General features: G+C 38.3%; 2 protein-coding genes across 3 annotated transcripts; both read left to right on the forward strand.

The window, feature by feature from the left end:
• Positions 1–810: 810 nt before the first annotated feature.
• On the forward strand, positions 811–3,552 carry LOC100284568 (uncharacterized). 2 transcript variants are annotated; one of them, NM_001157463.2, is given in 6 exon segments: positions 811–844; positions 1,078–1,282; positions 1,517–1,697; positions 1,996–2,137; positions 2,227–2,296; positions 3,090–3,459. In NM_001157463.2, coding segments are annotated over 5 exon segments (747 nt in total). In that variant the 5' UTR covers positions 811–844; positions 1,078–1,092; the 3' UTR covers positions 3,254–3,459.
• A 2,396-nt stretch (positions 3,553–5,948) lies between these two features.
• Positions 5,949–13,063, forward strand: LOC100276815 (uncharacterized). The gene is made up of 6 exons (NM_001150524.2): positions 5,949–6,343; positions 6,631–6,789; positions 7,136–7,261; positions 7,645–7,824; positions 8,045–8,209; positions 12,504–13,063. Exons 1-6 carry the CDS (start codon positions 6,107–6,109, stop codon positions 12,759–12,761), a joined length of 1,125 nt encoding a protein of 374 aa, NP_001143996.1. The 5' UTR covers positions 5,949–6,106; the 3' UTR covers positions 12,762–13,063.
• The last annotated feature ends 247 nt before the right edge of the window (positions 13,064–13,310 follow it).

Raw genomic sequence — 13,310 nt, forward strand, 5'->3', positions numbered from 1 at the left:
CAAATACGCCGTCTCCGTCAACCCGGTGCCGTAACAACTGTTTTTTTTTCCCGAGTGCCCCCTCGCACTCGGCAAAGCTCTTTGTCGAGTGCCCGAGAAAAAGTACTCAGCAAAGAGCTTTGCCGATGTACTATATGCCGAGCCCTCTTTGCCGAGTGCGACACTCGGCAAAGCCTTTGCCGAGTGTTTTTAAAGCTTTGCCGAGTACTTCAGGCACTCGGCAAAGCCGACGATTCCGGTAGTGCAGGTACCGTTGGATTTTGATTTGATGCATCAGATCGCTTGATTACAAGGTTGCAGCAATATGCATTGCATAAGATATGTTCCCATTGTAAACCATGCTCTAAATATATCCACAAATGTGCAGGTTGGGTCGGGAACACACTCGATATGCATGTCACTAATGACAGCATGTGAATAAACTGTGTGGTCGCATGTAGACATGGTTTGTATTTACCGAGCATTTGAGCTCAGACATGAGCGGTAGGGAAAAAGTTGAGTGGCAACCCGGTAGCACAATAGGAGTTGTGATTGTTGGTTCAAGTTACTACGTAAGTACGTATATTAGAGCATGACTAATAATGCGAATATTGTTAAAATGGATACGCACGAGGGCAGGAGGTGAGCTTTTGCATGTCTAGATATTAGCAGAGTAACGAGGGATCGATTGCTATTTGTGATTGTCCCCGGCCCGTGTTTGGCTCCTCACCGTTCAATTTCGGTTTCTATCCCAATGATAGAGGCGAAGGTAAAGGCATAGAGACCCCAAACTTAAATCCAAAATAAACTACAGGAAGAGAGGAAGGGACGACAGGAGAGTCATTAAGTAAATCCACTTGTTGTCGTAAGTGATCTTGATCTTGATCCGCATAAAAATAGGTTATTTTATTAGTTCTTACATTGTCTCGATCTTTATCTCCTTTTCTATGATTCTGCCACTTTTGTAGGTGTTCAAATCTAAATATCATGGTATTTTATGTCTCGATTTGTAGTAGTGTATGGTCGCAATTGTGGTATTAATTGGTAGATGGGCGCGTTTAGATTTTTGACTGCGTTTTCGTGTTTTTGTGAGGGAAGTGATTAGGGTAGGAAATGATGTCTGAAAGTGACGAGCACGGCTCGCTCCTAGACAAGATCAACGAGAAGATCCACGAGTACAAGCACTCATCGTCGTCTTCCTCGTCAGACTCAGATGATGACAAGAAGTCCAAAAAGTCTAAGAAGAAGAAGAAGCTCTTTGGGAGGAAACATCCATTGCATCACGTTCTTGGAGGAGGCAAAGGTACACATGAGTTAGGAATGGAGAAAATCGAGAATTTTTGCTGTCATATCTATTTTCTTTACAGAAAAAAAAACGAGGTACACTAAGTCTTTTGAAACATGGATTGACAAAATAAACCATATATTGCTTTGTGTAGTTTATGAGCTCCTTTTGTTTCCTTAACTTTTGTTAATCTATAAGGCGTGTAACAGCCACGGATGACAATAATGGTATCTAATATTCCTTTTGATTTAGCCGCCGATCTTGTGCTGTGGAGGAACAAACAGGCATCCGGGAGCATCTTGGCAGGGGTGACTGTGATCTGGCTGCTGTTTGAGGGCATCGGCTACCACCTCCTCACCTTCCTCTGCCACGCACTGATTGTGTTTCTCACCGTCTGGTTCGTCTGGTCTAATGTTGCGTCCTTTGTCAACAGGTAATCACTTATGTTCCTCCTAGTATTCGTAGCATCTTAATTTGGTCCTTAATCATACTCCACTACTTTGCTTTTTTATTTGTCAAAGAGTCAAACATATTTTGTCAGTATTTTAGATCGTAGTTATTCAAGTCGTACTGTGTTTAATTTGAGCAAGATTCTTTGTTATCCGAAATGCAAAGAATTGCCTAATAACTGTTGGCCAATAGAGTGCAGATTGCACAGAACATTTCTGTAGTTTTTATCTATGAATATGGTTACATCTTTGTGATGATATGACGCCTCCAAGTTTTTTCAGGTCTCCTCCAAAGTTTCCAGAGGTGATTCTATCTGAAGCCCAATGCCTGAAGGTAGCTCATATTGCAAGGAAAGAAATCAACGAGGCTTTCTATACATTGCGCAATGTCGCTTCTGGAAAAGATTTGAAAACGTATCTGATGGTAATTAACCTGACTTCTACAACCTCTTTTGTTGTGTTTTAATTAAGATGATGATGAGCTTTTAATTTTTCTTCTTCTTTTTTTGGCAGTCAATTGCAGTGCTTTGGTTCATTTCGATAATTGGAAGCTGCTTCAGCTTCTTGACTGTGTCTTACACTAGTAAATTTCTTGTCTACATCATGATACATTAATACCTTCTTAAAATCTATACTGCATGGTACTTTATATAAATTACTTTGAATGTATACATTATCTAAATAATACACTAAAGGTAAAAAAACGATTTTTTTATGAATTCAGTTACTTCGTATATATACAAAAATAAAGTAAGAAATGTGATTAAGTTTGAAATGTTAGTTTTACGATTGTGCCACTTGGTTTATGAATATCTGTGTATGTACTTTTAAGAGTAAAACAACAGCATGTTAAGGCCTAAGTGCATCTAAGTTATTCTAAATTTATTGATCATAATTAACAATAAAACACGAGGAGGCTGCAAATTGTTTCATTATTTTCTTCTTCGTCCGATGTAGCATCCCATTTATGTGTGCTCTCTCCCTTATTTTGTTGATAAATAATTAAAACCGTAAGAGGTAGGTGGTACTATTTCTAAATAAAAAGGTCTCTTAAATTAATAAACAATTTTGATCTTGTCAAACGTTGTGATGCACCATACTAAGTTTTAAAATTTAAAACCAGTGTGAAACAATCAAATTAGAATGTATGCTTTTCTACCTCCTCTTTTGTAACCATCTAAAAAATTGGAATTAGGTGACCCGCCAACATGAAGTTTTTACTTATAGACTGCATGTGTTACATCCAAAATATCATATTTCGTATGTTACGGTAAATGTACATGTCAAAGCTTTGTGTTGTGCATACAAACAATCATCTTTGTACTTCTATAGCTCATTGCCATTCGGAAATGTTGAAAGTGATAGTTATTTTGCAGTTTTCCTGATGGCATACACTCTGCCAATGTTATATGAAAAATACGAAGATCAAGTTGATGTTGTGGGTGAGAAGGCCCTTATTGAGATAAAAAAGCAGTACAAAGTGATTGATGCGAAGCTTATCTCTAAGATCCCAATGTTGTCTGAGAAGAAACAACATTGAAACTGCGCTACAGAGGTCTAGTTCAGCACATTACCAATATATGGAAATAGTTTGATTAGCTTTGCTATATTAACACTTCACATTCTTTAAGATGACAACATAGATATTGTATGGATTCTTAGTGTTGACTCTTCCGAGTCCTAGAACTGTGTCAACCATCATATAAAGTAGTTGCTTCTTCATGTCAGATAGTCTATTTGATTTTGTATTGATGTGGACATATATATGCTTGACATTGTGATTATTTGCTATTCCTATATGTTACTGGGTGCATTTAATAGTATTTATACAGTTATGTTTCTATTTGAATCAATTTGAATATGTCATATGTTAACATTTTTCAGTTGATGTTGCTAATAACAGATTATTTCATGATTATTATGTGATTAAGCCATACTACAGTTTGTGTTCCCCATGCTTTACGTGCCCAACAAATTTAGTGAAATAAAAAAATATTATATACAAATATAATACAACTAGTCAGTTGCCCTCCGTTGCCACGATTTCTATATATTGTATAAGTAGACTCTATTTTAATAAAACATAAAAAATGTATAATCTAATGGTTAGGTGGATGTAAATGTGGAGCAAACAACTAAGGTTCAAAGTTCAAACCCTATTTGTGTATAGTTTTACTTTTTTGCATTAAGCGGAAAGGGTGACGTAGGATGACCGTTGAAACTAATGCTTTATATAGTAGAAAAGAGAAAAGAGAAATAATATCATATCAGCAATTCTGAAGGATGAAGTTTGTTTTTTGAGAATTGAGATAAATAAAAAATACAATGCAGAAGTCAAAGTAGCATGAAAAAATAAGTAAGGCATAATTTTGAATGCACATAATGATTCCTAATTTTAGTTGAGAAGATAAAGAGTAAATAAGCTAAAACAACAACTATTCTTAGATCTCACCACCTATTTGAGAGCATAAGCAGTTTTTTTTTCGAAAACGCAGGAGAGCTACATGTGTTTCAATATATAAAAAAAGATAGAAACGATTCAAAATAGACCTAGTTTAAATATAAATTCCTTTCCCTTTATGTCATTATAAAAATTTGCAATTCCTTTTGTGTCATTTAAAAGGTTCAACGGGAATATGTATCGCTGGTCCAAACTTTTTTGCCCTTTGTGCCATTTCGTCCACATTTCCGGCTAACTAGTAAATTGCTCGCACTCCGCGTGAGGCGTTGCTTGATGTGTTTATAAAAGATATAGAATTTTATAGTTTCAGACATGTATATGTACATATATACACATAGAAGCGCTAAAATTTCTAAATATATAATTGTTTATAATATCAGGATAGTTCAGACTGAAAATATATAGAATGAGCAGTCTAAATGTTATATCACATTGATGTGGTATGTAGGGGCTGAGTTGGTGTATACATGCGCAGGATCAATAAAATTCTAGTCTTAGAGAAGACCAAACTTATTTTCAAGGTTAAAGAACGAAGCACCAATAGTACATACTTACACATAGGAGCGATGCTAGAGTAAGTTATCTGATTTCTACAATATAATCATCACGACTCTAATAGTGCCAGCAAGTCTTGTGTCTATGCACTTCCCGTCATCTGGTGCAAGACTGACTAATCTAACATCTGTCACCTTGGCCTTCATGTCAGTATGTTTGATGGCTTCAAATCTATGTGGATAAAGTAGGGATGAAAACGGTCGAAAACGGTATTTATTCGGTAATCAGTTTTTTCTTTTATTGCGAATAAATAGGATATAGAATATAGAATACAAATTTGTATTCTTGTTTTTAACATCCAGTTTGTTAAGATTCATAAAAGGTAAACCTCAAATTCATCCTACATTTTCTCAAATAATAGATATAAACTTCGGTATGGATTCGGAAACAAATTCGGTAATTTTTTCAACTTTTTGTGTTGTAGGGAGAAAATAATACATAAAACAATTTATATAATATTTTATTCATATTTGTACTAATGTGTTTGATAACATAAGAAAAGATCAACATCAAATTTTATACATATCTATTTTAAAATATTAAATTTGTTCTAACAGTTCGGATTACCACTTTCATCCCTAGATAAAGGTTTGCTGGGCAAGGCTGTGAAGTCGGCTAGTGAAAAATCACAGTAAAATTAAATGAAATTACAACAGTCGTTTAATCAAGTTGTCGTTATCTATATCCATAATGTTAAAACATAAGCAATATTTAACATTAAGCATTAAGCTGACAAAAGAATGCATTATCTTTAGCATTAAGATCAACACTTCAACTCTGCAAAACAAAAACAATGAGTTAGCAATCCTAATATTAGTATCAATGATGGATATATAAATGCAATATACAAAAATAGACTTGAAGCAATATGGAAAGTTTTCATTGAATCAATGATGGATTTATAAATGACTTGAAGCAATATGGAAAGTTGCCATTTATGTTCCATATCGTGTTCGAGAGAGCGTTTATATCCAGTTATTTTGGTGGAACGGAAACATTCCAATTATTTATATTAAATTTTTATATGAAAACTCTAAAAACTGCTTCGCTCCTCTTTTATTTGAAACCAAAAATCTAAAAAATAAAAATAGAGCAGCTTCGACTACACTCCTCGATCAAACAAACGCGCCCTCAAGCAGTATGAGTGCTCTGTTTGTTCTATTCATATGAGCATCAGCGTAGTGTTGTGCTGGTCCGGTATCTTCTTATCATTCAGGCAGCTATCGCAGTCGCAGGAGGCTTGCCTGGCTGGTCAACGTATGTACATATGTTACGTACTGCACGCGCGTGCAGTAAACAGCTGCGAGTCAGCCGATCCTGATCCCTAGCCGGAGGTGGGAGGTCACCGTCACCGCGCCTCGCCGCCGGGGCGTCACAATGGCCTACCGCCGGAAGCCTCAGCCCCATCCCCAGCCCCAGCCCACGCCCTCGTTGGAGCACCACTACCCGTCGTCCGTGGGCCCCGCCTCACCCGACTCCCTCGCCGCGCAGGCCATGCGCGCCTCCGCCGCACACCGCGATGCCTCCTCCCTCACCTCCGCCTACTCCGCCTCAGCCTCGCTGGCGGCCTCTCGCCGGAGCCACCACGAGCCCTCCGTGTCCACACCGTCCCTGGTATGCCTCGCCGTGCCTCTCTCTCGCTTCTTCCCTATGCGATTTCGCTTCTAGATGCTTCGGGGTCGGATCTGGCCCGGTCAGCGACCAACGCAACGAAAGGGGATCCTCGTAATTCTTGATTGGTATTTGGGTCAGGCGAGGGATCATTACGTGTATAGGCGCTGTAACCATTACGATTATCAGTTTCTGCTGAACTACTGTTGCTCAATTTCCCCACTTCGTGCTCGCTGTGGGTAAACTTCTTATCTAGTGTTCAAGAAGTAATGATATTTGTCCTGGTATAGGATAGTTCAGGCTATGAATACACGTCCATGAAGAACCTCAACGAGGCCAAGTATGGATTCTGGGGCACACTTGCGCGGAAGGCAAAGTCATTTCTTGACGAGGACTGCTCCCCGGAGCAGTACAAATCGCCAAGAGATGATGTGCATGTTGGTGTCCAGGTGAGATCTGCAATCCTCCTGCCATTATCTTCTTCCTTAATTGAACAATGGGGTGCTAAATTTAAGTTAATTAAACTCCTTATCTGTAATTGAAACCACTTAATATCTGTACTTAGATAGAAACATGCATTCCGAGCTTTCATTTTCTGCTTGAAGCTTGAGACTGGTATCATTCATCATCTTTGTTTTTGTCCTATCACTATGGTGAAGAACTGTTATCTTGTAGATACAATGGTCCACTCTGAAAATCTTTGCCTCTGACTCACTGGAATTGCCATCAATAGTATGCTTAATTCGGTTTCAAATGTTTTCATGTATAACACTGATATTTTTCACGATGCTGCAGCTTCCACATTCAAAACAATTGCCAGGAGAGACGTGGAAACCTGAGACACCTCCATCTCAGAAGAGATCTGAGTCTATAACTTCCTCCCTTACCTATATTGGAGGCACAATAAAAAATGCACTTGAAGTAAGTTGCTGATAAGTTCTTTTTTGTACTTGAATGACTGGATCTTTTAGTTTAAGTCCTATGTTTCACTTTCAATGTTGTTCTGTGTTGAGTATTGGAAAATATTGTGCATCGAGTATAAATATGTGTAAACAGAAATTTCTTTGTTCCTGCATTAAGCTAGAAAAAATCGAAGCATTCACCATGTTGATCTATATTCTACTACAGCAAGTGCCACACATCATTTTCTTTAACGCATGCTATCTTCATTAAGAGTTGGAAAAAAGATATATGTATCTTTGCAATGTTGTGGTATTTATGACTTCTTGATGATATACAATTGATATATCCTTTGGTTATGTCAGATCTCTTTGTTGACACGTCATATATGGTATTTTTGTCAGGAAGGTCGGACCATTGTAGAGAATAAAACGGCTGACATTATTCAGGAGACGCGTAAACTGAACATAAGAAGAAAAGGAGCTGGTCTAAATACACAAGGAGAAGCTGGCCACAAAATTGCTCAAAGACACCTTCCTCAAAATCCACTTGACCATGAAACTCAGTTGAAGGCATCTCGCGACGTAAGGTGGCAAACATGTGTCACTAGATATGTTGCTTCAGTGCTCCATTTTGAATGTTTGAATCCATAGTACGAAACAATGTCAAATTTATTTTGATTGACTGGGATAAGGATCACCTCTATTTCATTTTTTTCTTTCCTCAACAATAGTGATGCTTTGGCTCTCTTTTTACCATCTTCTATGGTATGACTGAACTAATGTCTCCATATATCTCATACAGGTTGCAAATGCCATGGCTGCAAAAGCAAAGTTGCTATTGCGGGAGCTGAAAACTGTGAAGGCAGATTTAGCTTTTGCAAAGGAACGATGTGCTCAGCTTGAAGAAGAGAATAAAATGTTGCGTGAGAGTTATGACAAGGGTGATAATCCAGAAGATGATGATCTGGTAATATTTTTTTCTTTGAAAAAAAAACAAGATACTAAATATATTCTTTAGACTGTTGATGGTTGAATTATCTCCATAAATTTCTTTTGGATACTATATCCACATTCAGGTTCTATTGGAGTAGCCTACCTTTTTTGATAATGTTGTCCAGTTTTATTGCTGGTATATTTTTTTTTTCAAACAATGCAGGAGAGCTGCATGTCATTTCATTAAGGAAGGAAAGAGAATGGAATAGACAGGGAGGAAAGACCTCCCTGAAACTCGCAACACACTAACACAACTCCTCTTAGAGAAACTAAAACAACCCGACCACTGTCACACAAAAGGAAACCAACATCAAATCTGAGTGTGAGTTACTGAATGCCTTGAGTTGAGAAGTTAGCTTTAGTTATATGCGCAGCTTATTCTTTATCTTGTAAGGTGCTAGTGGAATTCTCTGGCTATTTCTCAAGAGTTCCCAGCCAGAGAGGGGCGGTTTTCTCTTTAACTCAACATGGCTGGGAAATTAAAACAGTCTTTAACAATTCGATGACTCATACTTTGCTACAGTTTAAAACTTGTTTTACTCTAAACTGTTGAAGCTAAGTCGCAGTACACAGTCGGCAGTCCTGTGCCAGTGGCATCCCGTTAGCTCTGTTATAACTCCTTTCAGAGCTCCTGCTGGGCCTATCTTTCCTCCAGTTATGTGCTACAGATATGTTATGGCCTTCAGCTTGCCACCTGCCTAATTGTGCATGTGGCTTGCATTTTCTTGAGCCAGTTTTTAAACAAATTTTTTATTAAATTATACAATCAGATCAATCCTTTTAAGTAGTAATGGTTTGTTTTTTAGAAATACTTACAAATCTATATCTATATCTATACCTAATACCAAAGAGCCAAAATTTCTCTCCACCCCATTTTTTTCGTTCATCGCTTCTTACTCCGGTGTGCACTCGCAAGTCCATATGCCGCCGCATATGCCACATGCCGGTAAAAGGATTGGGTTTGTTTAGTTTTAATTCGTCTAACATGTGCTTCCTATTCTGTCTTCATCTGTTAGCCTCCAATTATGTCTTCATCTGTTAGCCTTCTCCTTCGAGGGAACCCCAAACTGTAAACCATATGAAGATCAAACCAATCCAAAGTTATGAACGAATTTGATCCTGAATCAGTTGAACATATGTCTAAAGGGCAATTATGATTCATGAGAACGCTAATGGGCCTTTAGGGTAAAGTCTATTTGCAGAGGTCTATATTTAAGAAGGGGCTAGCGTGCTATAAGAGAGACATCTTATGATGTATTTTGGTCTTTCTAGGAGGTGTGTACAGGGAAGAATAGAACAATATAGATGATTGTGTGAGAGAACGTAGAGAATACGGTGGCCGAACAGAGGGTTGGATCCCTTTGTCAGCTGCTCTAGCGTGAGACTTCGCTAGGGTGTCGAAGGATTCGCCCCTCTGGGAGATTTGTATTTCTTTGGTGTTCTTCCTATTACATCCTACGACGCTTATATAGAGGCATGTGCTCTTGACTCGAATGGAAATATAACTAACACAATCTAAGCAAACTAGGAAACAACAAACCGACTCACAACAGGTAGCAGCAAACCTACTCCTACACAAACTATTTGAGGATATTTCTGTTTCAAAATCTATCTGGTTGCCAAATCATAGCCACTTCTGTTCTTATTTCCTTCTCGATTTGGCTGCCCTGCCTGGTTGTGCCTTCTCTGGCTACAGAAAAAAGTCAATAACATTTTCCTCCTCAACAAACAATTTGTTCGTGAGCTGTACATTTGGAAATCTTCACTTAAATTCTTCCAATTGTTCACATGAGGAATCTATAGCTGACCTACCTACCCAATGCACCAAAACATCCGATACTCCATGATCCAGTTGAGCTTTAATCACTTTTTCAGTGGCAGGGATGACACACCCATGTAATATCTCGTGTAAAGGACTGATTACCTTAGGAGCCTCTCCATACTTCTTGAGCAATGCCATATGGAAAAATCATGAATGTAGGCTTTCTTTCTTTTTGAATACCATCTTATTGCCTTCGTTGTCTTCTCGCTTTCTTTCTCATCCTATTTGTTCTCATCATTGTGAGGACAATCGAAACTCTGCCTATGTTGCCTCAACATAGCAGGTCCCAAGCACTGATAAAGAGGATTGCTTGGCGATCCAATATTAAACTTATAGAAAGAGAAACTCTCATTTAGTGGCCTATAATAGTGGCCAACATTCTAGCTAGTTTGACTTTGTCCTCATAAAAAGAGAGGATAAACGAGCATGCATGGATTGTAAGTTGATACCTAGGGAGTGTGTTGTCTCTCAACGTAAGCTTATGGAGGCGGTCTTTCGTTTTCAAGTGTGTGCCCCTAGGGATAAACAAGCCAAGATTGCGAGAACAAAGTGGTGGAAATTGAAAAGGGAGAAGGCAAAAGTCTTCAAGAAAAGAACCGTCAAAGAGGGCACATGGAAGGAAGAAGATGATACAAACATCATGTTGGAGAAGATGGCAACCTGCATTTGGAAGGTGGCCTCAGTGGTTTGTGGAGTAACTAAAGGGAGTGGAGGCAAAGCTAAAGATGCTTGATGGTGGAGTGAGGAAGTCCAACTATTAAGGAGAAGAAAGAATGCTATAGACGTTTGTACTATGACAGGAGCGTGAACAACATAAAGAAGTATAAGGTAGCAAAGAAGACTGCAAAACGAGCTGTAAGTGTTGTAAAGGGTAGGGCCTATGAGGATCTTTACCAACGCTTAAGTATAAAGTAAGGAGAGAAGGACATATATAGGATGTCTGTATTCGTGAGAGGATAAGAGACTTTAACAAAGTTAAGTGCATTAAGGATGAAACAAAGCACCTCTTGGTGAAGGAAGATAGGATCAGGCATAAATGGCTAGAGTATTTTGACAAATTGTTCAATAAGGAGAATGTAGACATGACCTTTCAGTTGGATGACTCTTTTGATGGCACCAATAGAGCTTTGTGTGTAGGATCCAAGAATCTGAGGTTAGAGATGTATTGAAATGAAAGGATGTAAGACAATGGCTCCTAATGGTAACCCAATTGAGGTATGCGGATGCCTTGGGTACATAGCTATAGTGTGGCTAACCAAGTTATTCAACCATATCTTTTGGTCAAACAAGATGCATGATGAGTGAAGAAGTATATTGGTGCTGATCTATAAGAATAAGGGAGACATTTAAAGTTGTACTAATTACTGTGGAATTAAGTTGATGAGACACAATATGAAGCTATGGGAGAGAGTTATCGAGCATTGTTTAAGAGATAACGAGGATCTCATTGAACAAATTTGGTTTCATGCTTGGAAGGTCAACCATGGAAACCATTTTTTAATAAGACAAGTGATAGAGCAGTATAGAAACAAAAGAAGGATCTACTCATGATTTTCATTGACATGGAGAAGGCTTAAAGACAAAATACCAAGGAATGTTATATGGTGGGCTTTAGACAAACATAAAGTTGTAGCGAAGTATGTTGAACTTGTTAAGGACATGTATGACAATGTTGTAGCTAGTATTCAAACAAGTGATGGAGACATAAATGACTTCTCGATTAGAATAGGATTGCATCAAGGATTAGTTTTGAGCTCTTGCCTTTTTGCCTTGGTGATATCCCTTGGTATATGCTTTTTGTGTGGACGATGTAGTGCTAGTTGATAAAAGACAGGCAGGAGTAGGGGCAAATCTAGGGGGTTTATCGGGGTTAGCTGACACCGATAAAATTGATAGCTTGATCATTTAATTGTAGGTTTTCTTCCTTTTTTGGTGTTGGACCTTTTATATCAAGCACCACAAATAACTCATGCGCAACACTCCAATTTTTCCGGCACATAGCCTTCAAATGCAAACACATTCTCTTCTAGTAATCATTATTTGTCCTATCAAAATGAGGTGACTTGCCAACATGATTAGTTGCAATCGTTTATATCGTTTGTTGACAGTGGCCTGAGCTTTGATACCGCTTGAAAGGACCTAGATGTCTAGAGGGGGGTGAATAGCCTATAAAATTATCCTACTATAGCGAGCAAAGCTTTATTAATAAAAAGATGCTAAAACAACTACTTTGCACTAGCACTAATTAACCAAGTGCATAGCAATGGTTGTGGAATTATTGCACAAGATAGTGAGGTTCTCCGAAATTGTTTTTGGAGTGTGATAATTTTAATAAGAGTAGTTCTTTTGTGAAGTTTACTTACTCCATAGTATGGCTAGCTGAATTAACAAAGTGCTGGTTGTACCTGCTACTGGTTTGGCTACTTATCATTCATTTCTTTTGCAGATCCGCCTCCAGTTGGAAACACTACTAGCTGAGAAAGCACGGCTTGCGCATGAGAACTCAGTATATGCACGAGAAAACAGATTCCTGCGGGAAATAGTTGAGTATCACCAGCTCACTATGCAGGATGTCATATATGTAGACGAAGGCATCGAAGAGGTCACCGAGGTGTACCCTACACAAGTACTACCTCGCACTGGGTCGAGCGTCAGTCGTGCAGCCACTGCAGCTACACCGAAATCTGCTCCGACGTCAACATAATCTTGCCCTGTCGTACAAGCTTCTACAAATACACTTTTTCGCGGTCATCTCTGAGCAATAGATCAAAGCGCCCACCTCCAACCTTCACGGAAGAGTAAGGTGGTTGTTTGGTTGTGACGGGACCACATAGTTTATGCTGCTACTGTTCAATGTAAACAAGGATTCACTGTTGTTATGCCTGTTTGTTGTCGTGACTGAGCTGTGGCGAAATATGAATGAACAGTAGCTTCTGACTTTCTATATATATTGTCTCTTAACCGCATTTATGGTCAGGGACTCATGGTTATATTATATAGTCTCTTAATTGTCTCTTATACTTGGAAAAATAATGTACATGCTCTAAGAAGTGGTATTGGACGACAAATAGTCATGGGAATGCATTGTTGTCAGCTACTAATGTGTTAAAAAGAATGGAAGTAAAATGATTTCATGTTTGACCAATTAATATCAATATTTATATTTTCAAATAGGTTTCAAAATGTTTCATGATTACTTTAGTGATACTTATTACATATCATAAATAATGGGATTTTTATAAATATTTAGTTA

Source organism: Zea mays, chromosome 8, assembly GCF_902167145.1.
Source record: "Zea mays cultivar B73 chromosome 8, Zm-B73-REFERENCE-NAM-5.0, whole genome shotgun sequence".
In the NCBI taxonomy this organism is placed as follows: Eukaryota; Viridiplantae; Streptophyta; class Magnoliopsida; order Poales; family Poaceae; genus Zea; species Zea mays.

Coding starts and splice junctions, on each gene's coding strand:
- LOC100276815 (NM_001150524.2), top strand. CDS start 6,107: ATGGCCTACCGCCGGAAGCCTCAGCCCCATCCCCAGCCCCAGCCCACG. Junction 6,790..7,135: donor ATGTGCATGTTGGTGTCCAG/GTGAGATCTGCA, acceptor ACGATGCTGCAG/CTTCCACATTCAAAACAATT. Junction 7,262..7,644: donor CAATAAAAAATGCACTTGAA/GTAAGTTGCTGA, acceptor TATTTTTGTCAG/GAAGGTCGGACCATTGTAGA.
- LOC100284568 (XM_008656842.4), top strand. CDS start 1,093: ATGATGTCTGAAAGTGACGAGCACGGCTCGCTCCTAGACAAGATCAAC. Junction 1,283..1,516: donor CGTTCTTGGAGGAGGCAAAG/GTACACATGAGT, acceptor CTTTTGATTTAG/CCGCCGATCTTGTGCTGTGG. Junction 1,698..1,995: donor GTTGCGTCCTTTGTCAACAG/GTAATCACTTAT, acceptor AAGTTTTTTCAG/GTCTCCTCCAAAGTTTCCAG.